Source organism: Podarcis cretensis (genome assembly GCF_951804945.1).
Source record: "Podarcis cretensis genome assembly, chromosome: 1".
NCBI classification, from domain to species: Eukaryota; Metazoa; Chordata; class Lepidosauria; order Squamata; family Lacertidae; genus Podarcis; species Podarcis cretensis.
This window is the reverse complement of record NC_137170.1, coordinates 121,029,069-121,056,884: the sequence shown is the minus strand read 5'-3', so window position 1 is coordinate 121,056,884 and position 27,816 is coordinate 121,029,069. Positions and strand designations below refer to the sequence as shown.

Sequence of the window (27,816 nt, the reverse complement as noted above, 5' to 3'; positions counted from 1 at the left end):
AAAATGTTGATCTGGTTTACTCAGATTCTTTTTATATTACAGTGGTGCCTCTAGTCACACTTCTCTGAAGTCTCTCAGTCTCACTAACCTCACAGAGTGTTTGCTGTAGGGGAGAGAGGGAAAGGAGAATGTTAGCCGCTTTGAGACTCCTTCGGGTAGTGATAAAGCGGGATATCAAATCCAAACTCTTCTTCTCAAGTTAAGAACTTAATTCGTTCTGGAGGTCCATTCTTAACCTGAAACTGTTTTTAACCTGAGGTACCACTTTAGCTAATGGGGTCTCCCACTGCTGCTGCTGCGCCGCCACCACACAATTTCTGTTCTCATCCTAAAAAATAGTTCTTAACCCAAGGTATTATTTCTGGGTTAGGGGAGTCTGTAACCTCAAGCATCTGTAACCTGAAGCGTTTGTAACCCGAGGTACCACTATATAGATTTGCTGTTTTAGCCGCTGGGAATCAGCCCACAGAAATTCTACGGCATCCCCACTTGGGGCCAACCTGGAGGGGCCAGTGCCCATGGTGCCCATAGCCCAACAGCCAATCCGGACACAGCTTCTAGCATGCACAGCCGTGCAGCTCGCCACACATGCAGCCAATCATCACAGAAACGCATGCCACACACCCTGCCATCATCACAAACGAACACACATGGCAGCAGTGGAACCTCAACCCCGTGGGGAGGTCCTGTCCTCCAAACCACACAGCACTGCTGTACCCTACAGAGCTCCCTGGTCCTAAGGAACATACCATAGGGCACACCCGTGCTTCCAGAATGGTGAATGGGAGGGCACTGAGGCTACTGAAGATGTGATTCCCAGGCCTGTATCACACTAGTAGATGCGCAATGGACACGCTCCCCTGAGGAGGTGCCTGAATTGGTTGTGACTTGTGCCGTGCTTCACAACGTCGCCATGCCTAGGGAGCTGGCCAGGCATGAGTAAGATCTCAAGAAGGTACCTCTAACAGTGGGAGGAGAAGACGCCGATGGTGACGATGATGATGATGATGATGAGAGGAATTGCATCAGGGCCCTGGGGTCAACACCACTGGCAGCCAGGGAGTCCTTCAGACCATGAAACTAGCTCAGAGGTGGAGAACATCTGGCCCATGGGAGCAGTCAGTCATTTACAGTGTTAGACCCTCAAGATATATACCGTATTTTTCGCTCCATAAGACGCACCCAACCATAAGACGCACCCAGTTTTTAGAGGAGGAAAGGGGAAAAGCCCCGCTTTTTTGAGGATCAGCTCAAAGTTGTGCAGCTTCTTTTGCAAAGGGAAAAAATCCTGTTTTTATGGGGTTCAACTCACAGTTCTGCAGCTTCTTTAGGAAAGGGAGCCATTTCTACAGTTTCCAGACAGCTAATCTAATCAGCCAGTCACATGTCGCTGGGGAAACAAATGGCCTCTGTCTGCAGAACATTCAAAAATGGAGGTCTGGAAAAGGGGCTGGGGCTGGAAAGGGAGCCAGCGATCAACCGCACATTCACTCCATAAGACGCACAGACATTTCCCCTTACTTTTTAGGGGGGGGGGGGAGTGCGTCTTATGGAGCAAAAAATACGGTAATCTAATCACCAAACCTTAGTTACGGTTACCACAATGGACTGCCTAGGTGCCATGTGTGTGAGTGTTTAGTGGAATTATTATTATTATTATTAATTTCATTTCTATACCGCTTTCTATTTTAAAGATCAAATCCCAAAGCAGTTTATGCGGGAGATGCCATGACCCTATTTCAAATCCTTCTCTAAGTGACGTTTTGCTTTCCCCAGCCGCCAGCCTGGCATCCAGAGATCTCCACGTGGTCGCAATTGGACCTGCGCAGGTCACAAAATGCACCTGGGAGATTTCTAAGACTGGGTTTATGACTATCAGGTCTGTGACATGGCTTTTATTGGGATCTTAAAGTGAGCTTTGTGAAGTTCTTGAAGGAGGGACCTCGTGGCTAGACCCTGCACGCTTCATTGGTGGCTAAGCAACCCTTTTTACAGCACTGGAAGGCACGAACAGCATTTACAGGAGGAGTCTGGTAGATTTCCTGTCTTGCAGCAGATGAAAAAGTTACTTTTCTGGGGTCTGGCACCCCTGGCTGGAGCGATTTGCATAATACGGTCCCTTGCCAGAGCCTTCCCGCGCCTACCTGACCACGTCTCCCCATTTCTCCTTTTCTATTCTTGGCTTTGATTTTGCCTGATTTTGCAACAATGGTGTTGTGCATTGCCCTGCTTTGGTAACCAACGTTTCTTCTCTTCTCCCCACCCCCTTTATCCGTGTCCCTTGTTCCGTTATGGAAAATCTGAAAATCCAAATAATAATAATAATAATAATAATAATAATATCTTTATTGTCATTGCCCCCTCTCAGGGACAACGAAATTTACTAATCATCCCACATACAAAGCCCCAAACAAAAGTCACGGGAATAATCGAAAAGAAGCGATCCTAGTTATGGTCCATTAGTAGTCCCAGCCAACAGCGGCGGAAGCAGCAGCAACTACGGTAACCGCGCCGCTCCACGGCATTTTACGGTAAGAACCCCTTTCCGGCGAGCGAAGCGACGTCGCAGCTGTCGAGAATTGCGTCCCTCGCGGGGATCCGTAGAAACGGCCCCTTTTATTGAATTCCTCTTCCGGTTGACTTCCCATAAGCAACCGCGGGGCCGAGGCGGGTGAGCCGTCTTCCTTCCTGCCCTGCTGGTGTGCATAGGTGTCTCTGTGTGTGTGAGAGAGAGAGAGCGAGCGAGCGCGCTTGCGCCCAGCAGGTGGCGCTGTCGCGGGAGCGGCCGCAGCGGCGCCTCCTCTCTGTGTGTGCCCTTTTTCTCCTTCCCCCCCACCCTCAGCCAACTGCGCACCCGGCGGCCCCGGCCCGACGGAGTGCCACGTCCTTAATACTGTGACGGTGGCGGCGAGGAGGAGGAGGAGGAGGAGCCGGGCGAGGGCGTGTGTGCTGAGAACAACCGCCCCCTCCCCGCTCCAGCCGCCGCCGCCGCCGCCGCCGCCGCTCCCTCAGCGTCCTCCGGGCCTGAGCCATGGGCTCCTCTCAGAGCGTGGAGATCCCCGGCGGGGGCACCGAGGGCTACCACGTCCTGCGAGTAAGAGAAGGCGCTGGGCGTGCAAGGGGAGGGGGGAGAGAAAAGGCGTGTACGTGGGAATGCGCGCGGGCGGGGGAGGCGTGTACGTGGGAATGCGCGCAGGAGGAAGACACCCGGGGCTGGGGGGGGTGGGGGGGGCTTCGGCCTGGCTGGCTGGCTGGCTGGCTGGGAACGGGGCGACAGAGGAGGATATAATAGGACAGAGTTGGGAAAGGGGGATCCGAGGGTCATCTAGTCCACCCCCCCACCGCCTCTGCAGTGCAGGAATCGTGGCCACCACAGCCGATCGTCTCCTTGTGCCCTCCAGGGTTAGACACACAGAGGAACAAAAATGGCTTTCCCGCCACCGCCGCACCAGCCCGGCCCTCTGCAAAGCTGATCGTTTCTCCACTTTGCCTTTCCAGAACAGGGTGTGGGTTTTTTTGCGGGGGGGGGGGAGCTGCCCTCCTTTAAACTTGGAAGAGAGGGCCACCCTGAGCCCGGTCTTGGCTGGGGAGGGCGGGGTATCAATAAATTAATATTATTATTATTATTATTATTTGGTTGGGCTGCGTGGTCGAGTACGTGCTGCTGGGGAGAGAAGGGGGTTTGGGTGGGTTGAAACGTTGTCGCTGTTGCTGTGTTTTACAGCGGTACCTCGGGTTACGCTCCAGGTTACAGACGCTTCAAGTTACAGTCTCCGCTAACACAGAAATAGTACCTCGGGTTAAGAACTTTGCTTCAGGATGAGAACAGAAATCATGCTCTGGCAGCACGGTGGCGGCGACAGGCCCCATTAGCTAAAGTGGTGCTTCAGGTTAAGAACAGTTTCAGGTTAAGAACGGACCTCCAGAACGAATTAAGTTCTTAACCCAAGGTACCACTGTATTATACCTTCAGTTCTAAGAAGCTGGTAAGTGGTTCTCTCCCAGCCTCCCTCCATAGCTGTCAACTTTTCCCTTTTTTTAAGGGACATTCCCTTATTACGAATAGGATTCCTTGCAAGAAAAGGGGAAAGTTGACAGCTATGCCTCCATCCCTCGGTTTCTTCTCACAACAACCCTGCGAGGTTGGCTAAGGCAGGGAGATAGAGGACTGGCCCACCGAGGTCACTCCGCTGAGCTTCGTGGCAGAGGAGAGGTTTTGAACCCTGGTCTTCCAGGCCTTAGTTGGACACCATGTGCATGCTACCCCACATTGGTGCTTTGAGGGAACCGCATGGGTAAAGAACTTGCAAGCAGGATTTTATCAATTACATTGATGATTCTCTTGGAGAGAATCTCCTTCCAGCCTTCTGCACCTCTGTAACTATTGGGGCACAGTCACTTTGAACAGTGACCACCAGTCTGCTCCTATATAGCCTTTTTCAGAAGCAGGTCGCGCTGCTTGTTGAGTACATTTTGGATTGGGAGTGTAATGGCATGCTATCTCCCACACCATTTCTATTTATATACTTAAATAGTCCAGAGTTTTCTTAGCCCAAACTAGCCCACCTTTGATATGCTGCTTCTGTCTAGCCTTGGTCCCTATTTTGATTGTGCTACTCATGCATTCTGTTTTACTGCATAGTCTACATGTCGGGTATCTTTATTTCCATCACTTGAGTAATTTCACAGTGTCGTTCAATGATTATACAGTGGTACCTGGGGTTAAGTACTTAATTCGTTCCAGAGGTCCGTTCTTAACCTGAAACTGTTCTTAACCTGAAGCTCCACTTTAGCTAATGGGGCCTCCCTCTGTCGCCGCGCTGCTGCTGCACGATTTCTGTTCTCAACCTGAAGCAAAGTTCTTAACCCAAGGTACTATTTCTGGGTTAGCGGAGTCTGTAACTTGAAGCATCTGTAACCTGAAGCGTATGTAACCCGAGGTACCACTGTACTTAGAAAGAGATGGTGTCTGATGCTGTAGTCTTGAGATCCTGTAAGGAAAATTATGACCTTGATACTTCTGAAGTGTCCAGCGTGATCTGCCTTCCTTCTCTTGGGGAAGTGTTGAACCAAAAGGAACATCTCGTAGAATTGTCAAAAGCTAATACGTTCCAGAGGGATAGCCTTGGTAGGATTCGTCCTCACACTTGTCCCTTGGGAAAACCCGCTGTTTACTGCTGAATCAGAATAAATCTCAATAGGTTTTTGGGGGATTGACGTTTGTCAGTGACTTGGACCTGAACGAGACAAGCACAAAATCTCTTGGACCCATGCTTTCTAGCCACAGGACAAGCAGAAGTGTGGGGAAGCCCATTAGTCTTGCAGCAAAAAACAAAAAAACAAAAACCCTAGAAAGGGTATTGTGGCACCTTAACAACTAACACTTTTAAAAATGATATAAGAAGCATTTTTGGGTTACAGGCAACTTCATTAGCTGCATAAAGTGTCATCCTGAGTTTCAGGTGTATATATATGCTTGGAATATGTTTAGGCGTGTGCAAACACTGGTATGAAATAAGTGAAATGCAGAAAGTACAAATGGTGATAATTATGTTACTAACCTTCAACAGTGGTCACTGTTAATAATGTAATTACCACTGTGCTTTCTACATAACATTTTGTTCTGATATCATTGCTTATGTTCCCTCCAAACTGTGTGTGTGTGTGAGTGTGTGTGTATCTGTAACTGGCAGTGGAAGACAGGAGTGCCTGGCGTGCTCTGGTCCATGGGGTCACAAAGAGTCAGACACGACTAAACAACAACAAAATATCTGTAACTCAAAATATGCATCTGATGGAGTGGGCTATAGTTCACAGACATTTAGGCCATAATAGATTTGTTAGTCATTAAGGTGATACAGGTGAATATTCATCACTGAAGATTAAAAAGTTAATTCCCTTTCTTGGTTGTTTACTAATATGAAGACCTCAAATTCTCCACTGTAAACAACATGAGTGTTCTTTTCAGGAGTGTAATGGAGAAGTTGCATCTTTATATTTCTAAAAGTGCATTTTTTCATAATAGAAAATCTTGCTTTATTTCCTGCACAAATAACGGTGTATTTGAAGATAAATATATCTGTTTTTAGTTCATTAGCTTCAAGCTAACTACGAAAGTTGAAAATAGTGGCTGATTTCACTATCAGAACTTTCACTCCATTGAAGCTTCTTTGTAGAGCTCATTTATCAGGTGTTTCATCTCAAGATGAATAACTTTACTTGATTTCAGTTACTCATTTTTCACTGTGTGAGGAAGTATAAAAGAGATAAGGATCTTTTGTAAGGTCCTTGCTACTTCATTGTTCTAGTCCAATGCAGACCAGGTAAGTCATAATCACATTGTTGATTGTGGACAATCCAGTTAACTTAAAAGCAATTCTCCCAGAAAAAGTTAATTGGTAGCACATGAATATAATTTATATAGCAATGTTGGTGTGCTGTATTCATAGCATTTTACCCTTGGTGCTTCAAAGCACACTCAAATATGACCAATGACTCTTTGATACTGTATTGTCCTGAGTCTTGAAGAAAAGCTGTAAGTGTGAAAAGGAATGTCACACTGCTGCAGAAACTCATTTATTTTTTTATTTGGAATAATCACTTTCCACCTGAAGAAACCCATAGCTGTTAGCTATATGGGAAAGGTAAATGACCCCTGGACAGTTAAATCCAGTCAAAGGCGACCATAGGGTGCAACGCTCATCTCGCTTTTCAGGCTGAGTGAACCAGCATTTGTCCACAGACAGATTTCCGCGTCATGTGGCCAGCATGATTAAACTGCTTCTGGCGCAACAGAACACTGTGACGAAAGCCAGAGCACACAGAAACCCTTTTTATCTTCCCGCTGCAGCAGTACCTATTTATCTACTTGCACTGGTGTGCTTTTGAACTGTTAGGTTGGCAGAAACTGGGTTAGAGCCACGGGAGCTCACCCCGTACCGCAGATTTGAACTGCTGGGCTTCCAATCAGCAGGCCCAAGAGGCTCAGGTGTTTAGACCACAGTCCCATCCGTGTCCCTTGTTAGCTATATGTGGTACAGGGAATGTAACTATTGAAATGTAGGCAGAAACAAAATTTAAAACAGCATCGGTAAACCATAAATAAAGCATTCAAGCAACTCGGATGTGCGCTTCTCTTTACCTGCTTTGCTTAGTTGTTTGACAGTTTACAGCATCTCAAGGCCTGTCATTTTGTCGAAAGAAATTATGGCTCACCATTCATTGAGTCACATTTTGAAAGCTGCTTCTTAATTACTGATGTGATCTCCCCTACCAACATGTTCTTGCCTGACTTGTATGGTACTGTAGATAGTCACCAAAATAGTTTGCCACATAGTAAAGTTCTGTTTTGTAGAAGAGTAATACCTAGATTCTGTAGAAGAGTCTTGTCCCAGCGTGTGTAGGTGTTCACAGTGTGTTTGTGAGCTAATGTGGTGTAGTGGATGGGGAACGACTAGGTTCATAGCGTTGCTTGAGATATGAGCAGGCCACTTTGGTTACTACCTAATGCATATCATCGCCTTCTTAGAATGAAGTGAGAAGGGTCTCTTATAATTTGCCCTGGGGCCTTGAGATAGCAAGAAGTAATCTTAATGTGTTGTTTTAGCCCTAACGCCGGACGCTAATGGCTATAGTTCTATATTTAATTTCATCCTTTATAATGCATAATAATTTGAGGAATGTTATTGTTACAGTATACTGTTGAAGGTGCTTCTGATGTTCATCTGATTTCTTTCATATAGACATATGTTGTTAAAATTTTACATTTTGTTCCGGATGATAGCATTCTTTAATTATTTTCCCTCCGGCAAAGAGAAAGGGAGGAATTCAGTATTGCACTATTCCTTGGCATAAGCATTTTTGCTTGCCATAACTCTCCTACCCCTGCACACTCTTCCAGGGGTTATCCAGACCCATAAATCTGCCAGGCCAGTGGGCATAAATCTGCCAAGCCAGTGGGAACCGGGAGGGGAGAACCTCATTGCGCAAACGGAAGTTCTTGTTCAAGGCTTCCGCTGAGGGGACTTATCAGGTGAATTCTTGCCTGCAGTCTTGATGCATTATTGAATGTGTTCTTGAACACATTACTTGTCTTCTTTAAGACACTAAATCTGATTTTGTGTTTTATCGCAGAAATTATCAGAAGTAACTTCTTAGCCCTGCTAGTTGTACATATTTCTACAATATGGTAAAAGGTAAAGGACCCCTGGACAGTTAAGTCCAGTCAAAAGCAACTATGGGGTTGCAGCACTCATACACCAGTACGAAGAGGTGTGTTGCAGGAAAGCTGCAAGGTGGCGCCATGTCTCTTGTGCTCTCGATTGTCAGCATCTCCCTGAGAGTAAGAAGTTGGACGTTCTCCCAACTGCTGCTTTCCAGCTCCAGATCTGGAGTGCTTTTGCTTAGAAATTGGCAGTAACTGAATAGACATTACCAAAGTTTCATAGACTGAAACATTAACAACACAGTAGAACCTGGAAGGCAATGTTTGTTTCTGCTTAAACAAGTGAGGTTCATACTTGGCAGTGAGGTTCCGGTTAGTGCCTGGGAATCAGCTATAAGACATGGTCAGGACAGAAAGGGGAGGCTCATCCTTTACTGTTTCATGTTTGTGAAGCTGCTGAGTGAAGTTATGGATTAATATGGCATTAATGTGGTACCACCAGCTCAGCTCTTTGGAGAGGCTTCATTTCTTGCAGTGGCACTCTTAAAAGGAAATGTTACTGTAAAGCGGATGGATGGAATTCAGCAGTTCTTACTCTTGTCATATCAGACTGAGCTCACAGCTCAGTTGCTCTGGAATCTCAGTCATGGCATTAACCAGGAGTACCAGGATGCTGGTGGCGCCATGGTCTAAACCACTGAGCCTAGGGCTTGCCAATCAGAAGATCGGTGGTTCAGACCCCGTGACAGGGTGAGCTCCCGTTGTTCGATCCCAGCTCCTGCCAACCTAGCTGTTCGAAAGCACGTCAAAGTGCAGATAGATAAATAGGTACCGCTCCGGCGGGAAGGTAAATGGCGTTTCCGTGCGCTGCTCTGGTTTCGCCAGAAGCATCTTAGTCATGCTGGCCACATGACCTGGAAAAACTGTCTGGGGACAAACATCAGCTCCCTCTGCCAGTAAAGAGAGATGAGCGCTGCAACCCCAGAGTCATTCATGACTGGACTTACGGTAACTGTCAGGCGTCCTTTACCTTTTTACTCTTTGCCCGTCCTGTTTAATGAGTGATTTCCCATTTTTTGTCCCATAGACATCTAAAACAGGTATAACTGGGGTAAGCTGTTTGGAAGGTTGTTCCATCCATGCTTGCAGAATGTGTACCAGCTTCCTGCTGAGCAAGGAGCTGATTTTCAGAGAAAGCGTGTGTATGTTCTGCCTTTGATGCTTTTCTCTGGACGTCCACCAAAGCCTGAAAAAAAGTTTTTATTTGGCAAGCTAGGAATAAAACTTGTTAAACTTGGGAGGAACTGGAAGAAGTGGTTGCAGAATATTTAGCTTGTATGCGATATTTAATTCCTGCATATACAGTCTTGTACAGTATTGAAATATATGCATATCTGCACTTTGCAAATGGAATAGTGAAGCAACCAGAAGTCCTCATAAGACCTACTTGTGGTAGTTAAAAAGTGATGTGTATATTCTATATTGATTTTGCAATATTACTTAACAGCAGGGAAAAATAACGGCTTCAGGTTTCTTGCATGTAAAGTAATTTTATGCTGAAGAGGTTTAGAAGAAGGACATTAATGCAAGTTTTTGTGTTGGTTTGGGTTTTTTTTTTTCTTTTTCATCAGCTCTTCTGTTACAACTGGTCTAGAAAGGAATGGTTATAAAATAAGCTAAAACAATTGACTAGCTGTACTGGTGGGGCGGGGGATCACTGCTCAGTATAGGTGATTTATTTTCTTGTAACCATTGGATCAATTCACTTACAAAGCCTTTTCTCCTGAAAAAATAGATTGTTTCTGAAAGTGTTCATTGGAATCCTATAATATTTTAATATATTTTTAAAGCAATCTGACAATCAATTTTCATGGTACTAACTGAAGAATTGCCTTTACTGCAGATATTTTGTTGAAACACTTTATTACACTAAGCTTCCTGTGCACTACAAAAAAAAAATCTCTCTTCAGCATTTTGCAGCTGATAAATGTTCTGGAAAATTCCTTTTAAAAGCTTTTTGAAGGTGGTAACTTGAGTCACTTGAACTGAACTCCAAATTCTCTCATTCTAGATGCATAGTAGTTAAAAACCCTAAAGCTCTAACACAGTCACATTGAAATTAATAGATCTGTTTCTTAAGAAAACATCTTTAAGACAGATATGTAAATAAATCCACTTTACCAGCTTGTCAGTTCTAACAGAATTTGTTGTGAAGATAGGCTTGAAAGTACTGTATGTCAGAAATAGCTGGAGAAATTTCAAAAGTCCAAGCAAACTTCCTAGTGGTTGGGGGATGTCATCATGCAGCCAGTATTAATGAAGCTACTTTTGAGTAATAGCAAGTAAACCAGCGAAGAAATAATAATAATAATAATAATAATAAGAAGAAGAAGAAGAAGAAGAAGAAGAAGAAGAAGAAGAAGAAGTTATTTATACCCTACTCTGGCTGGGTTTCCCCAAGCACGCTGTGTGGCTCCCAACAGAACATTAATAATAACAATACAGTGGTACTTCGGGTTACATACGCTTCAGGTTACATACGCTTCAGGTTACAGACTCTGCTAACCCAGAAATAGTGCTTCAGGTTAAGAACTTTGCTTCAGGATGAGAACAGAAATCATGCTCCGGCGGCGCAACAGCAGCAGGAGGCCCCATTAGCCAAAATGGTGCTTCAGGTTAAGAACAGTTTCAGGTTAAGTACGGACCTCTGGAACAAATTAAGTACTTAACCCGAGGTACCACTGTAAAAGCGGTAAAAGATCAAACAATAAAAACTTCCCTAACCAGGGCTGCCTTCAGATGTCTTCTAAATGTCAGATAGTTGTTTATTTCCTTGACATCTGATGGGAGGGCGTTCCACAGGGCCACCACTTAGAAGGCCCTCTACCTGGTTCCCTGCCACCTTACTTCTCGCAATGAGGGAACAACCAGAAGGCCCTCAGCACTGGACTTCAGTGTCTGGGCTGAATGATGGGGGTGGAGATGCTCCTTCAGGTATACTGGTCTGAGGCCATTTAGGGCTTTAAAGGTCAGCACCAACACTTTGAAAGTAAGCTTTTGTCCATTTTTCTGGGAACATTTTGCTATCCCTATTAGATCCCTTTATTTTTCAATTGAGAATGTTCTCTGGGCAACACTTTGCCTGATCAGTCTAATTAAGGCCAGTATTTTGCTAGTCCTGTCCCTTTAGCTGCTTCACTGAATTGTGAGATTTAAAAATAATCTACCTAGATTAGACAAACATGCAAGCCAGCCTTGTCCTGTCATGCCAGCATACACTGGATTGGCAAAATGAATTTTTTGGGTCCACCTTCACTTTTAATTTTCCTACTTCCTGTTCCTAGGAAGTTCCCTGAGATTGCCTTCCTTTGCTACAAACAGCTATTCAGATGAGGGAAGCTTGTTCTTTATTTTTAAAAGATTCTGTGGGGTGTAATGGATTCTACAGTTTGTAGTGTGGCACACAAAAAACCAACAGCCTTCTGTATTTTGTTTGCACTACTTTAATTTACAGTACTGTACAGTACTGACGGAAGAGGCACGGCACAGGCTACGTTTCTTTAAAAGTTAATTAGAGCTGGTTTTCAAGGGCTGCCAATATCCTTGAGCAGCCATCTCCAATTCTGGATTTACGAAGGTCGCTGTGACATTGGTGGCTTGAGAATAGGGAACCGTGCATTTTGGCCGGGCTTGGTAGTCAGCCATACTTTCTAACAAACAATAGATATTGTTTCTAACAAAAAATAGATTTCTTGCTGCCTCCTCTGTTGAGGTGAAGTATCCTTTAATACTGGATGCCTGGGAAGAAGGGTTTGACATGAGAAAAAGTGGTGGGCTTTTACATTTGTAGTAACCTTACTGGTGGTTTTTCCAGCGATCTAGTGACTGCCTTATGGGTTCCCTGGCTGGAAATTTCAGGCTTTTTCCACTGGCTCTCAAAACTATTGAATTGTCTTCCTAATTTTTCTTGTAATGTTTGTTTTTGCAGGTGCAAGAAAATTCACCAGGACATAGAGCTGGACTGGAGCCATTCTTTGATTTCATTGTTTCAATTAATGGTTCGAGACTGGTAAGTTAATTCCTGAATTAAAGTTGCCGTGGGTTTTAGGCTTGTAGGGTGCATATCTGAGAACCAGAAATCAATTCTCTTAACTTTACAACCTGATAATATATATTTTATGTTTTTTTGCTGGATTTAGTCCAGGGAGAACTCCTCGCAATAAAAAAAGGCCATGATCCACCTTAAAAGTATTTTTGAGTGAGGTTCAAATTATGTTAGCTATTTTAGGCTCTCCATGGCTTTCGAATTGGAGTAGCCAACAGAAGCGCATCACTCCAGGCATAAATCCATAACAGTGGGTTATTGATAAAAGAAGATTTTTGGTTCCTATGCTCCTGCCCTGGAACCTTTTCTATGATTACATTAGAACAGGCTTTCGCAAATTCGGCCCTCCAGATGTTTTTGACCTACAACTTGCATGATCCCTAGCTCCCAGGACCCAATGGTCAGGGATGATGGGCATTGTAGTCTCAAAACATCTGGAGGGCCGAGTTTGAGGAAGCCTGTATTAGAACAAAGTTGGGGTGTCTGATTGAAAGACAGTGGTTCTGTCTGGATTTTCCCCCTATGCCTTCTGGAGCGAAAGAGACAAGCAGAACTGAAGTATCCCAGTTTCATTTTCACTATACCAGTGAAAGTTGCAGGAAGAAGCAGGGAAGCTGAAATGAAGGATATTGGGAATAATTAGCAGCGAAGAATTTGTGCAGGTACAACAGATATGGACGATGAACTTGTGATATCTTACTTACTTTGCAACATTACCAGTATTACCGCTTCATCCCGCTTCCAGGAATGTTAAGTCAAGTATTTTTTTAATGGCACCAAATATTCAAATAGGACTTCTTTGTGCATATTGTATTATGTCTTTAATGTAAAGCATAACAAAGCATACAAATCAAATAATAGCTGTCTTCAAAACCGAGAAAATTGATTGGCTCCACACTTAACTGCACTTAAATCCCTTTGAAATCATTGCAGCTAGAATCATGGCTTGTCCTTTCGAAGCCAATGGGACTCCCATCTAATTTAGTCTAGATCCAACCCAATACTTTCGTCGCCAGAGTACAACTTTTGTGGCGATCTGCCTCATTCAAGCTCAGAGCATGAACTTGAGAATTTGAATTGACAAAGCGTTAAGGGGACTGATTGCAGTCCAAGAAGAAGCCTTTTAATTAGAGGACTGAGTTCTTAAAATGTGGGAACTTAATACTTCTGCCACTAGAACCTTATGCGCTGGGAACTTGGGGTGGGGTACGTGACATGCTTGTGGCTCCAAGCCTTGTCTCTTGCCATGCCACAGAGTTCCCCAGTTGCGCAGATGTCCCATCATTTTTCATGGCATTGAGCTAGACTCCACATTGCTGTCATGAGCAAGGATTCCAATAGCTGAATGTGTTTTTTAAAAAATCATTTTCTCTCTCTATAATTTTCCAATCTGAAACTTTGAAGTGCTTATATGCCGCTACAGTGAAGAATGTAATTGCAAAGGAACTCTGAAAACGATACCTATATGCCTTTCCTAGAACAAAGACAATGACACGCTCAAGGATCTGTTGAAAGCGAATGTGGAGAAGCCCGTGAAGATGCTCGTATACAGCAGCAAAACCCTGGAGCTGAGAGAGACATCGGTAACTCCCAGCAACCTCTGGGGTGGGCAAGGCCTACTGGGAGTCAGCATCCGTTTCTGCAGCTTTGACGGGGCCAACGAGAATGTGTGGCATGTGCTGGTAAGTAGAAGCAGGTAGAAGCTTTTCTACATCATGCTGCCATAGAGAAAGTCAGGCAAGAGGACATTCTTGGCTCAGTATTGTCTGCCTGGTAGCTCTGCAGGGAGTCTCTCCCACTCCTACGTGGAGAGACCAGGGTTTGAACCCATGACCCTTGGCATGTAAAAGGATGTGTGTGCTTTACTACTGAACCATGGCTCTCTCTGTGGCTCAGTAGCAGAGCGCTTGCTTTGCTTGCAAACATAATTCCCTGCAAATCTGGATATGCAGATGCTTCTAGTTCTAACGGTATTTACACGTTTTTAATAGCAAGTAGGATTGCTGTTGGAGCAGTCCAGAGGGAGTTTGCACAAGTCCTAGAGGAACTTTAGCTTTCTCTAAATTAGGCCCATTTCCTTGAATTATGTCTTCACTGAGTGAAATTATTGGTCGTCAAAGCCAGTAGGATTTTCATCCTTTGGTTTAATGCACATCCAGGTCAAGCAGACTGTATCTGAGCTGAAATGAGGTTTCCATGTGCAGTTCTTGTGGGCAAAGACTGTGTGCAAGCAACCAATAACAATACAGTGGTACCTCAGGTTACATACGCTTCAGGTTACATACGCTTCAGGTTACAGACTCTGCTAACCCAGAAATAGTGCTTCAGGTTAAGAACTTTGCTTCAGGATGAGAACAGAAATCGTGCTCTGGCGGCGCGGCAGCAGCAGGAGGCACCATTAACTAAAGTGGTCTTCAGGTTAAGAACAGTTTCAGGTTAAGAACGGACCTCCGGAACGAATTAAGTACTTAACCCGAGGTACCACTGTACATCATTTCAGCAAAAGGAGTGTGCTGCCCATGTGTGGTTCCACATGCAGAGGTCTATGTGCATACGGCTTTCAGTTGCTGTCACGGTTCTGTATATTGTGGCAGCTTTTTATACCCTGCATGTGCCCATTTTTCTCGTTACTGCTAAGGACAGTGTAGTAAATCTTGTTGGATAACTGGGCGAGCAATGGCAACAGATCAGTGCCCAGAGCAGGTCTAGGATGCATTTTTAGTAAAATACATTTCAAACAGAGGGGTTTCCCCCCCACACACACCTTTGCATGAACTGAAGGGCACCATTAACTTGTGAGCCAGAGGTTGCCCAGGGAGTTTGAGTGGAAAAGGGAGAAGGGAGGACCCCACACCCCAAAAAACCCCACATAATCGGTCTGAAGTTTTGGTTTTCTTGTTTTTTAACCAAAGATTGGTGGTGCCTTCTGTAACTTTTCCGACTTTAGTTTTAACTTCTACTGCTTCTCTCAATTTTATGTCTTGAAACCAGGAAGTTGAATCCAACTCACCTGCTGCTCTTGCAGGTCTCAGACCTCATAGTGACTACATCATTGGTGCAGATACTGTCATGAATGAGGTAAGTACATATTTCATTTATTAAAGAACCAGGGCGGGGGCTATTTTTAACTCGAAAGTTGTTCTGAGAATGGTTTCAGCATTGCCTTGTGTCCTGCAGATCTTTCCCTTTCAGTAGACATAAATAACCTGGGAATTCGAAATTTGCTCTTTCTCTGTAATTGTGTGGAGCTAGCGCAAACTCCCAAGGAGATTCATTTTGTGGCTTTGCAACATTCCAGTCTCTATTTCTGCATAAGCAGCAGGCTCAGTTCTCAACTTCGGAATCTAGAGCATTGCTCAGTGGGTTTAGAAGGGCCGTAGTAGACCTAAGATATTATATTGAGGGCACTAGCTTGTGTCAAAGAAAAATAACCGTTTTTCCCCCTCTCCTTCCAGTCCGAGGATTTATTCTCCCTTATTGAAACTCATGAAGGCAAACCATTAAAACTTTACGTATACAACACAGATACTGATAATTGTCGAGAAGTGGTCATTACCCCAAACTCGGCCTGGGGTGGAGAAGGAAGGTAAGCTGACTTAATAGAAAAATAATATTAAGCTTCTGGACTGTTTCCACGCTAAGTGTACACTTGTTGCATAGGTGTGCAGTTCTGTCCTCTGCTTGAGGTGGCAGAGTGCTGAGGCTCCCAACACCTTTTTCCCACAGCTGTCTGTATATAGACCAAGGTGTGCCATGACAATTGTGGAAGGAAAGAGCAGGTGCACGAATCTGCTGTATAGCAAAATTTCTCATATGCTCCAGAATTTCTCCTTGGATTAATGTATAGAAACATGAGTGATTGAGGGGATACCCACGCCCTTCCATTTAGTAAACACTTACTAACACTTATTTTATGTACATTGAAGATAATGTAATAATAGGGATTCCCCCCCCCCCCCAGCATATTGGGTTAACAAGTAGCTTGGCAATCGCTTGTGGTATCTGGATACTCTGGGATATCTAACTTGGAAAGGGGATTGTATATTGAGCCAAACGGAGACAAAATGGTAGAGCGATTTATAACTCTTGTAATTGTACAACGAGACGCGGGTGGTGCTGTGGGTTAAACCACAGAGCCTAGGACTTGCAGATCAGAAGGTCGGCGGTTCAAGTCCCCACGACGGAGTGAGCTCCTGTTGTTCGGTCCCTGCTCCTACCAATCTAGCAGTTGGAAAGCACGTCAAAGTGCAAGTAGATAAATAGGTACCGCTCCGGCGGGAAGGTAAACGGTGTTTCTGTGCGCTGCTCTGGTTCGCCAGAAGTGGCTTAGTCATGCTGGCCACATGACCCGGAAGCTGTATGCCGACTTCCTTGGCCAATAAAGCGAGATGAGCACCGCAACCCCAGAGTCGGTCACGACTGGACCTAATGGTCAGGGGTCCCTTTTTAATTGTACAACAGCATTTCATATACAGTGGTACCTCGAGTTACAAATGCCTCAGGTTACAAACGCCTCAGGTTACAAACTCCGCTAACCTGGAAGAGTTACCTCGAGTTGAGAACTTTGCCCCAGGATGAGAACGGAAATTGTGTGCCGGCGGCGCAGCGGCAGCAAGAGGCCCCATTAGCGAAAGCACACCTCTAGTTAAGAACAGTTTCAGGTTAACCTCCAGAACGAATTAAGTTCGTAACTAGAGGTACCACTGTAATGGGTGTGTGCATGTGCTTCATTTCAATAATCTTGTCTCTCAGTTAACCATTGAATACATAGCTTGCGGACCTCAGTAACTGCTTTCTTCCACAAGAAGCTACCCATGCATTACAGATTTGCAATAGAGGTCCTCCTTCAGATTCCCCGTGTCATTTGAGATTAGGCAAGCAATGGCAAGAGATGGGGTGTCACCACTGAGAAGGCCTTGTCTATAGAAGGCTGTTCATCTGGCTCCTAGCTCAGGTCAAGAGCTGCTTTACATCCAGACATTCAGTTGCCATTAGTCATTCTTTTTAGTGTTAACAGTTTTTCGTATTGTTTTACCATCTTGTCTTTTATGTGTCTCTTTGAGAATTTGGCTTGGAGCAGCAGCCACTGAATTAGCTATGGCTTGCAGTGGCAAACATACATCGTGCACTAGCTTCATAAATGAACTAGATGTACTTAGAGTTGAATCCTGACAAAGCACCATGTACCGTATTTTTCCTTCTATAACACGCAGATTTTTTCTTCTAAAAAGGAAGGGGAAATGTCTGTGCGTGTTATTGAGCGAATGTGTGGTCCCTGGAGCCAAATGACGCGAGGGGAGGCAAAAAAAATCAAATCGCGTGTCTCGGAGAAGGGAAACCTGAAAAGAGGAAGTGGCTGCTTTCCTGCATTCTGCCTCAGGGTCTTACTGCCCACCCACCTCTGTTTCCTTGCTGTGTTTGCTCAAACGGAACAAAGAGCAGGGAAAGCCCCTCCCCTCCAGGCAAGCAGAGGGGAAAACATGCAGGAGGGAGAGAGAGAGAGAGCGCGAGCTGGCTGGCTTGGGTGGGTAGGTGAGAGAAAACTTTTGCCTTCCTTTCCTCCCTCCCAGTTATACCCCTCTCCTGCATTCTTAGCCAGTTGCTTCTCTGCACACCCCTCTCGTGCTCCTTGTCCGTTCTGTGTTTTTCCTTCCCTCCCCACTAAAAATGTGGTTAAAAAGCATGGATCCACATGGATCCTCAGGATCTTTGCATTGGGTCACCCCAAATTCACCATAAGATCACATAGCATGTCCATGGCTACAGCCTGCCCCCCCAAAATCACGCACCCACTGTTGCCTGGGGCTGCAATGGTGCAAAAACGTGGTTAAAAAGCATGGATCTACATGGATCCTCAGGATCTTTGCATTAGGTCACCCCAAATTCACCATCAGATCACATGTCTGTGGCCACAGCATGAAGCACAAAAATGATACATCCACTGTTTCATTCAGAATGTTTTTTCCCTTGTTTTCCTCCTCTAAAAACGATGTGCGTGTTATGGTCAGGTGCGTGTTATAGAGCGAAAAATACGGTATATTTCCAAAGCACCAACTCTTTGGTAAAGGACCCAGGATAAGTTACAGATAGGTAGCCATGTTGGTCTGCCATAGTCAAAACAAAATTAAAAAATTCCTTCCAGTAGCACCTTAAAGACAGGTATCTGAAGAAGTGTGCATGCACACGAAAGCTCATACCAAGAACTAACTTAGTTGGTCTTTAAGGTGCTACTGGAAGGATTTTTTTTATTTTGTTTTGACCCAGGATAAAACACCTTGTTTTGTACTTTCTAATACCTTATATGTTTCTATTTTAAAAGCCTCGGTTGTGGCATTGGCTATGGTTACTTGCATCGAATACCGACGCGCCCTTTTGAAGAGGGAAAGAAGATTTCTCTTCCAGGACAGTTGTCTAGTTCACCTATTACCCCACTCAAAGATGGCTTTACAGAAGTGAGTTGCAGCGATTTATTTTATTTTTGTAACTTGCCCTCCAGTCCTTAACAGATGTGTCAGATTTCCATCCCTGCAGGAGCAGTGTAAAATGTGATACTGCAGAGACACAATTGCATGTCCCTTTCCAAGTATATACATTTGCTATTGCTCTCTTGAAGCTGAATCCTTACTGAGTTTTATGCTCTTGGGAATCCCACTAAAGCAGCAATTCTACAACATGGCGTCTTTTGTTCGTTTTCAATAAGGTTCAGCTGTCTTCGGTGAACCCTCCACCTTCATTACCACCTGGAACCACAGGAACCGAACAGGCTCTGGCTGGGCTTTCCATTAGCTCAACTCCTGCTGTCCCTAACATGCTCAATACAGGTTTGTCTTTTTATGTCATTAGGATATTTCCGAATGAAAGAGCAAGCAGAGATGAGCTTAGTTTATTGTTCCAATTACTCAAGATCCGTGGGGTAAAAAGCAACAACCCAAGGCCTCGCGAACCTTTGTGCCAAGACACTGCAAAGTGGGACATTCCTGGGGCTGCGGAATGGAACGGATCTTCACGAAAGGTGGGATCCTGATTCCCGTGGGTAGAATTCAGTGAAAGAACAGGGAGCAATGTGCAGAAATCATGTAGGTCAGGCATAGGCAAACTCCGGCCCTCCAGATGTTTGGGACTACAATTCCCATCATCCCTGACCACTGGTCCTGTGAGCTAGGGATGATGGGAATTGTAGTCCCGAACATCTGGAGGGCTGGAGTTTGCCTATGCCTGATGTAGGTGATAGGAAAATCCTCTGCTTGTAACCCCAGAGAGTTCTGAAGCAGATGATGCTAGGCTGGATAGACAAATAGTTTTGTCTGGTATAATCTAGATGGCATTCTAGATTTAAAAAGTTGGCCTTTTTTCCCTTTTAGGTGTTCCTACAGTACCATTATTGCCTCCCCAGTCAGGTCAGACTCTTCCTCCAGTTAATCCAGCAGTAACTTTGCCAGGTAAGTGGTAACACAATGAAAATGAAGCAATCTCTTCAAGAGGCGCAAGTGTATGGGTTTTTCCTTGTTCGGTGCATTAATACAACCTTCTCCAATCTGATGGAGATTGTCCACTGCAGGTAGGCAGAGGCTGTACTAGAACTTCAAACCGCAAGTGTATTGCCGTCACTAATTCTGCCAGTGCTCTAATTGGCAAATATAGGTGGTTAAATTTGAGGTTATCTCCTCCCCCTCTACAATTGTAGTTTGAAATGTACGGGTTTTCACATCCATGGGCTAGAGGTATACTGATTCTAATTTAATGTCGGTGATGCGCACAATATTTCTAAAAAATCAGAGCAGTAGCCCAATATATGATTTTAATTAAATGTATGTACATTTGCATATTGCCGCATTATAGGCATCTTTTTGAGGTGCTGGGAAATGCAAAATTATAATTTTAATAAGAGCCTGTTTTTAATAAATATGGTAATATTTGATTTGATTTTCAGAAATAGGAAAATAAATATTTTCATTTGATATTCACCAACATGCCAGAACCAGAATAACCAAAAAAATACGAAGGCCCTTAAGCACAGTCACACCACTTAATAGTGGCACCTACCAACTGATGAGGAAAAGCTTTAGCTGCTCCACCATTTAGGCCCAATTAAAACTGCCTTACACGGGTCTGCAGTGAAGCGAGGCTTGTAAGAACACTTAACTGGCTTTTGAATGAAATGTTCCTGGTGCTCCTGCAATGTGTTTAAATTTTTGAATTCATAAAAAGATAAAATCTGTTGTTTAAAAACTCTAAAATACAGGGAATTGCACGAGGGGAGATGTTGCTACGGAGACCACATTGCCATCCATCAAGCTTTAGTTGGGAGTCAAAACTGTGTGGCTTGTACACCGTTAACCCTTGATTTTATTTGTTGGCCTACGCACATAATTTTCCAACAGCCACAAAGGAAACTACCGTATTTTTCGCTCTATAAGACGCACCAGACCACAAGACACACGTACTTTTTGGAGGAGGAGAACAAGAAAAAAAATATTCTGAATCTCAGAAGCCAGAACAGCAAGAGGCATCACTGCGTAGTGAAAACAGCAATCCATCTTGCTGTTCTGGCTTCTGGGATAGCTGTGCAGCCTGCATTCGCTCCATAAGACGCACACACATTTCCCCTTACTTTTTAGGAGGGGAAAAGTGAGTCTTATAGAGCAAAAATTACGGTACCTTCCCGACATGAGTTACAACAGTATGTATAACATTCACACAGACGTCATCCAGCAAAAAAAAAATTGCCAGAATGCAGTTGTTTCCATGGTAGACAGATTCGCACACTGCTTGTTAAGCTGCTACACAGATACACGTTGGCTTTTTATGTGCATCTGCAGCACCACATCTCCATCAGATAGTTGAGGTTGTCAACTCCGACAGCACCAATTGCCTGTTTGCGAGAACCAGTGGGGGAGGTCATAGTATAGCCCCTCAAAGAAACACTCATCCCTTGAAGCAGCCATCTTTGTTGAGCTAAATTTTTACCATCTGATCCACGTGGTTCCTGATCCAGTTGAGAATGTATTCACTGAACATGCTTCCTTTGACCCAGTGACTTTTGGACATGTAAATTCAGTCTCGTAAAGTTTGGGTTTTTTCTCTGCCTTGAATCTGATTTGTCAAGCTTTTGAAATCTTAATGGCCATACTGTACAGTGGTGCCTCGCAAGACGAAATTAATCCGTTCCGTGAGGCTCTTCGTATAGCGGTTTTTTCGTCTTGCGAAGCAAGCCCATTGACAGCTTAGCGGATTAGCACTATTAGCAGTTTAGCGGCTTTTAGCGATCAGCTGTTAAGCGGCTTATCAGCAGATCAGCTGATAAGCGGCTTAGGAAAAGGGGGGGGAAACCCGCAGGAACTCGCAAGACATTTTCGTCTTGCGAAGCAAGCCCATAGGGAAATTCATTTTGCAAAGTGCCTCCAAAACGGAAAACCCTTTCGTCTAGCGGGTTTTCCGTCTTGCGAGGCGTTCGTCTTGCGGGGCACCACTGTACCTGGTTACTCATTTCCCTTTCTCCTTCCCCATTCATTTTTAGGACTGATGCCATTACCCACTGGACTTCCCAACCTCGGTAATATCCCAAACCTTAACTTACCTGCCCCAAACTTAATGCCTGGTCCTGGGTTAGCAGACATAGGACATCCTGGTAAGTTTCTGCAGACTTGTTTATTGGCTTTTGATAAACCAAATCTTAGCAAGTACGATACAGTTATGCAGTGCTTTCAGTGCAGCTAGTGAGCATAGCGTTGTGACATTTGGTAGGAAGACTGCCCACAGTTCTGCAAAGAGTTCAGAAAAAGCAGGATAATAAATACAGTAATAATAATAAATTTTTATTTATACCCCACCCTTCCCGGTTCAGAAAACCAGGCTCAGGGTAGCTAACAGCAAATTTAAAACACTTAATTGATGCAACAAAAAACAGCATAAAATACAGTATAAAATGTGAATAACAATAAATTCAGAATTCAAAAATCAATTTAGGGGGCAAATCCATCCAATAAACATTAGATGATCACCAGGGCTAGCTGGCTAAATTAGTCCTATTTGGGCCAGGGAGGAGACCAGGGGAGAATTAGCTGTGGGATCCCAGAGCAGGTAATCTTCGTAAAAAGGGGAGGGGGGGGAAGGGAAGGGAATAAAAAAGGGCTAAGTTAAAATTGAAAGCCAGGCGGAATAGCTCTGTCTTACAGGTACTGCGGAAGAAAGTTAAATCCTGCAGGGCCCTGGTCTCATGGGACAGAGCATTCCACCAGGTCGGAGCCATCACTGAGAAGGCCCTGGCCCTGGTGGAGGATAATATGACTTCCTTAGGGCCCAGGACCTCTAAACTATGATTATTCCTCTGCGGGGCAGACCAGGAGAGGCGGTCCTGACTACAGTTTATGCAGCATGAGGTGCAGAGTTCAGCTTCCTGAAAACCTCAGACTTCCTTTCTAAAACAAAGTTCAAGCTTCTAGTACATATGTTTGAAAGTGTGCAGGCAATGCCTGCCAAAATCACAGAAAGACAGCAGGGTTGCTAAAAAAAAAAAGCAACCAGTGGGTTGGACACCACATCGCCCTCTAGCAAAACTGGACCTATTAATGAAAAATGGTTAAAATCGCTGTTTGATTTCTTTCCTTGTGTGCAGAGTATTCATAGCTCTGAACATAGCAGTGCTCTGAAATGGCGGTTTGGAGGAGGGGAAAAAGCTGGAGCAAAAAAATGCATACAGACTTTACATGTTCGTGAATGTTAATATTGACCACTTGGGTTGGATTTGGACTCTAGGAAAGATCAAAAGTCACCATTCTCACCCTGTGCAATAAGCGTATTATTGAAGGCAAGAATTGCACCGATTAAAAGGCTAACGTATTCAGGAAGCATATTTTAAAGAATAGAAACTGATGTTTAGTTGAATACAGTTTCTGTTGACATATAGCAGGCACCCCGAAACTTGGCCCTCCAGCTGTTTTGGGACTACAACTCCCATCATCCCTAGCTAACGTGGTCAGGGATGGTGGGAATTGCAGTCCCAAAACATCTGGAGGGCTGAGTTTGGGGGTGCCTGGCTGGTGAATGATAGAAAACAACCATACAGGTTTTTTAAAAAAAATCTTCTAGAACTGGACTAGGTGTGACACTCTTGTGTATTGTGAATCATAACCAGTTAGGCCACATTTACTGGAAATAGAGTATTATATATGCACTCTGTATTGTGCTGAAGCAGGAAAAAAAGAGTCAGTCTTGCTTTCTAGTCATTGTGTGAAAAGGAGAGTTGTGGACATGGAATGATAAACTGTTTGCACGTTACTCTACTTACGAGGGCTAATGGTCGTTTGTTCACTTGCACCACATGAGCCGCAAAAGGGAATGTGAAATCTTCTGTATAAGAATGTCTTTGGCGTAAAGTTGAAGCCTTCTCACACAAAGTATCTGTGTGCGGGGGGGGGGGGGGGCTGCTCTTCCATACGATGGCAGATTTTGACTACAGTTTATGCAGCATGGGGTTAAGAGACATGACCATCTCTGTATAGGATGGTAGATGTCTAGTTCAGTAAAAGGGCTAGGGGACCAAGCTGTGAAGCAAAAGAACCCTGCCCCAAAATTTCACATTGGCAGGTCGCCTCAATTAAGCCTGTTTTTTCTTGTGTGCATGGCATCCATGCGCCACCTATCTCCAACATTGGGGATGATACCACATTGCTGTAAGGATTAATACTAGGCTGGGCAATGTCAGCTTTTCAGCATTGCAATGTACCACCAGCCCAACATCACAGTGTTGAAAAACAGAGGGAGGAACAAACTGCGAGGTGCTGGGGTGAAACTGCCTTGGCGGGAGCAGCGGCAATTTTACCATGGCGCCTCATGGGGCCAGGATTGATGCTGCTGATTCCTCCCACCGGGCACAACCGCGTCCCTCTGCTGCCAGCGCCCAGTGGGAGTTGCAGGCAAGCACACACCCACACACCCGGTGCAGGCACCATCACACTCTCGCTCCCAAACCGGCCTTGGGCGATGTGTCAGTTACATTGCCCAGGCCTAATTACTACTAACATGTAAAGTGCTTTGAATGCTCTCGGCATGCAATATTCATTTTAAATATGTTCTGCCATTTAGAATACAGTGGTACCTCAGGTTACATATGCTTCAGGTTACAGACTCCGCTAACCCAGAAATAGTACCTCGGGTTAAGAACTTTGCTTCAGGATGAGAACAGAAATCGTGCTTGGGCGGCACAGCAGCAGCAGGAGGCCCCATTAGCTAAAGTGGTATCTCAGGTTAAAAGTGGTATCTCAGATTAAGAACAGTTTCAGGTTAAGAACGGACCTCCAGAACAAATTAAGTACTTAACCCGAGGTACCACTGTACTTAAGAACGGACCTCCAGAACGAATTAAGTACAGTGGTACCTCGGGTTAAGTACTTAATTTGTTCTGGAGGTCCGTTCTTAACCTGAAACTGTTCTTAACCTGAGGTATCGCTTTAGCTAATGGTGCCTCCTGCTGCCGCTGTGCAATTTCTGTTCTCATCCTGAAGCAGAGTTCTTAACCTGAGGTACTATTTCTGGGTTAGCGGAGTCTGTAACCTGAGGTACCACTGTATCTGTTTCATAAACTAAGGGAGGAAATGCATATGCATATAATACCCTAGTGTAAAATGTGTGTTTGTGATCTGTTTTTTGCCTTTCCACGTTCTTAGGTTTGCCACCGCTTCCTTCCTTGCCTTCCCTAAACCTTTCTGGAATCTCACCAGAATTTCTCGCGCAGTTTCCAATGGTGACTGAGGTGTCTACCCGGCCTGCAGATCTACTATCCTCCGCTCCTCAGATAGGGAGCTTACCTGTTAATCCGGGCACTACAGTAGGCGTGGAACAAATCTCCACATTTATCCTGGATACTCCTCCTCCTCTTATTACTGCAACGACGATGGCTACTACCACTCCTCCTCTCGGTGCTCCTGCTGCCATGGCGTCCACTCCTGAAGACAGAGGGGATGGGTCATCCACATTCAATGAAAAACCAGCATCCTTGGTGACGGAGGCAGCTGTTTCTGAATCATCATAACTTCAAATGTTTAGTTGGATGAGGCCTGGTGTATTTATTCAGCTGTGGGATAAATATTAAAAGAAATGCAAACTACCATTAATTTCATGCTAGTTTGTATTTTGCAGTTAGGTTTCCTGTAAATATACTAAGGGTCTGGGGTTTTTACAGGGAGCTTGGTGTGGGGATGGGGAGATGGGAAGGAGGTGCTTCTATTTAAAACAAAACAAAACAAAAAAATCAACGTAGAAGAATATGCAGACCTCAACTGCCAAAAATTGAGGTATTTTTTAAAAAATCTAATCTGAATTCTGTAGGCCTCCTTGCTTCTCCCTCCTGCCTCCAAGTTTTGCTTCTGTAAAAAGGAAGAAGCAGTTCATGCTTATGGCATTTGAGAACCATTATTCTTGTACTTTGCAAGAATTGTGAGAGGACAGAGGTCTTTTGTCCAGGTTGTACATTTTAGCTCTATAAAGTCCTTCGAACTAAAGCTGTTTATATTAAAAATGTCACAGAGTGCGACTTGTCAATTCAGCATCATTTTAAACCTGCCTGTACACAGACTTTCTGTTGAGCTTCTGCCAGCCCTTACCCCTTAACCTCCACTGCTTTGCTTTATAAAGCCCACTGTCGAAAGGCGTTTTGAAGAAATCAGAAGGAAAACGCTCCCGTTAACATTGGACATAGCTCAAAGGGAGGAGGGGTGGAACTTTGACTTTTGTAAAAACAAAGATAGTTGTATGGAGAGAGCTTACATAATGGCAATAAATTCTGAGAATTTTATCTTTTGACACGACGAGACCTTTTATTGCATTAGGAAATCGGCAAACTATCTTTGGGGGTGAAGAAACATTTCACTATAGCTGGATTTAACTTGGACTCGTGTCCAGAAGATGGAGAATCTGTTCTCTTTAAAGCCCAATGACTGATTTGCAAAGTCCAAGCCTACCACCATTCCAGCGAGCCACGCTCCTAAGTAAGTATTTGTAGGATGTCCATCTTAAATTGATTTCTAGGCAATAAATACTGCCTCTTTGCGAGGTGGTAGGACAACTAACTGCTGAATAAATAGTTTCTGTGTCCCTTCTGTCTGCAGTGCAAACCAGTCTCGCAGTTCTTCAAATGTCAAATTAAGTCCACTCCAAATAGGAGTGTAAATGCCACATTTTTAAAGGGTTCATATAAAAGGCTGTTCAATAAGTTAAGTAGATGCTGACTACACTTGGCTGACCTGAATTTTGAGGTGTTTGGCTTGGACGTTGCATGGACCGTGCCAAGCAGAAACTAGGAATGGCACGCCAAATGACTCCCCTTACTCCAGCAGATACCCCTTTGTTGGGCAAACAGGTGCTTTACAGCTTTTGCTCTTTTAAGGGAGGGGTGTTACCTTGCAGAAAGAAAGAGGATCCTCTGCGTGCCCAGTCATAGAATCATAGATGTTCTTCAGGGTCCCTTCCAACTCCTAAGTCCACTTCCCTGCAATGCAGAAATATACAGCCATGCCATACGGGGATCGAACCTGCAGCCTTGGTGTTATCAGCACCATGCTCTAACCAACTGAGCTGTCCAGGTCACACATCTATTCGTTTCAAACAGACTGCAGCATGTAATGAATAACAAACTCTTGCGTCTCAGCTGCAGAGATCATTCAGTGCTAACACTACCACTAGCTCCACAGAGGAGGAAAAGATAATGCAGCTTGTCAATGTGTAACTTACCCTGTCTTCACCCAATTGGCCTGGTTACCATTGGCAGTCAGGAAGGCCCTCCAGCTGGTTGGTTCCCCCTGGCAAAATAGAAAAGACACTCTGCTTTGCCAGCCTTGTTGGCTTCCTCCGTAGCCAGTATAGATGCCGATCCGGGTAGCAAACAGAACTTTTATCCACTCCACTAGCCTGATATGCTTCTGCACAAGTGCTGCCCCAACCATGGACCCAAAAGCACTCTGCTTGAGTGAAGATGGTGCACTGGACTGGAGCTGCAGTATTTTCCTACAACAGAAAATAAAAATAAAAATTAAGGACTCGTTTCCTTTGCTTCTGTCTAGTAAGGAGAAATGGAGAAAGATGCACTTGCAGCCTGCAGTTTAAAAAAATTAAATTCTTACTACTAAAATAAAGTTGTTATTTTTTAAAAAAATACAGGCTGGTAACCTCTGGAAGTTGAGTAACAAGGTGAGCCTTAACCTTATGGTCCGATAGGCAACTAGCTTACTAGAGGCCTGAGCCCCTGCATTTTTGCTTCAAAGCCCTTTGAGTTAAGGGGGAGTTATGCTTGCATAGGAGCACAACCTAATGTCCTGCACAGCAAGGATTGGTTAAACTTTTTTTTACCACCCCCACGCTTCTGTTTTGAATTGCTTCTGAAACCTAATCTGGAGAGAGGAAGTGCTGTCATTAGGTCTGTTGGACGCGGGTGGCGCTGTGGGTTAAACCACAGAGCCTAGGACTCGCCAATCAGAAGGTCGCGGTTCAAGTCCCCACGACGGGGTGAGCTCCCGTTGTTCGGTCCCTGCTCCTGCCAACCTAGCAGTTTGAA

At 44.5% G+C, this 27,816-nt stretch overlaps 1 protein-coding gene across 1 annotated transcript; it reads left to right on the top strand.

The window, feature by feature from the left end:
- The first annotated feature begins 2,811 nt into the window (after nt 1-2,811).
- Nucleotides 2,812-26,061, top strand: GORASP2 (golgi reassembly stacking protein 2). Its single transcript, XM_079980651.1, has 10 exons — nt 2,812-3,094; nt 12,153-12,233; nt 13,748-13,951; nt 15,261-15,347; nt 15,725-15,855; nt 18,589-18,721; nt 18,970-19,090; nt 19,631-19,708; nt 21,787-21,897; nt 24,935-26,061. Exons 1-10 carry the CDS (start codon nt 3,032-3,034, stop codon nt 25,297-25,299), a joined length of 1,374 nt encoding a protein of 457 aa, XP_079836777.1. The 5' UTR covers nt 2,812-3,031; the 3' UTR covers nt 25,300-26,061.
- The last annotated feature ends 1,755 nt before the right edge of the window (nt 26,062-27,816 follow it).

Bases quoted from the DNA above. Each gene is read 5' to 3' on its own strand.
- GORASP2 (XM_079980651.1), top strand. From the start codon at position 3,032: ATGGGCTCCTCTCAGAGCGTGGAGATCCCCGGCGGGGGCACCGAGGGC. The intron at 15,856-18,588 runs GTAAGCTGACTT...CTATTTTAAAAG, and splicing joins GCCTGGGGTGGAGAAGGAAG to CCTCGGTTGTGGCATTGGCT. The intron at 18,722-18,969 runs GTGAGTTGCAGC...GTTTTCAATAAG, and splicing joins TCAAAGATGGCTTTACAGAA to GTTCAGCTGTCTTCGGTGAA.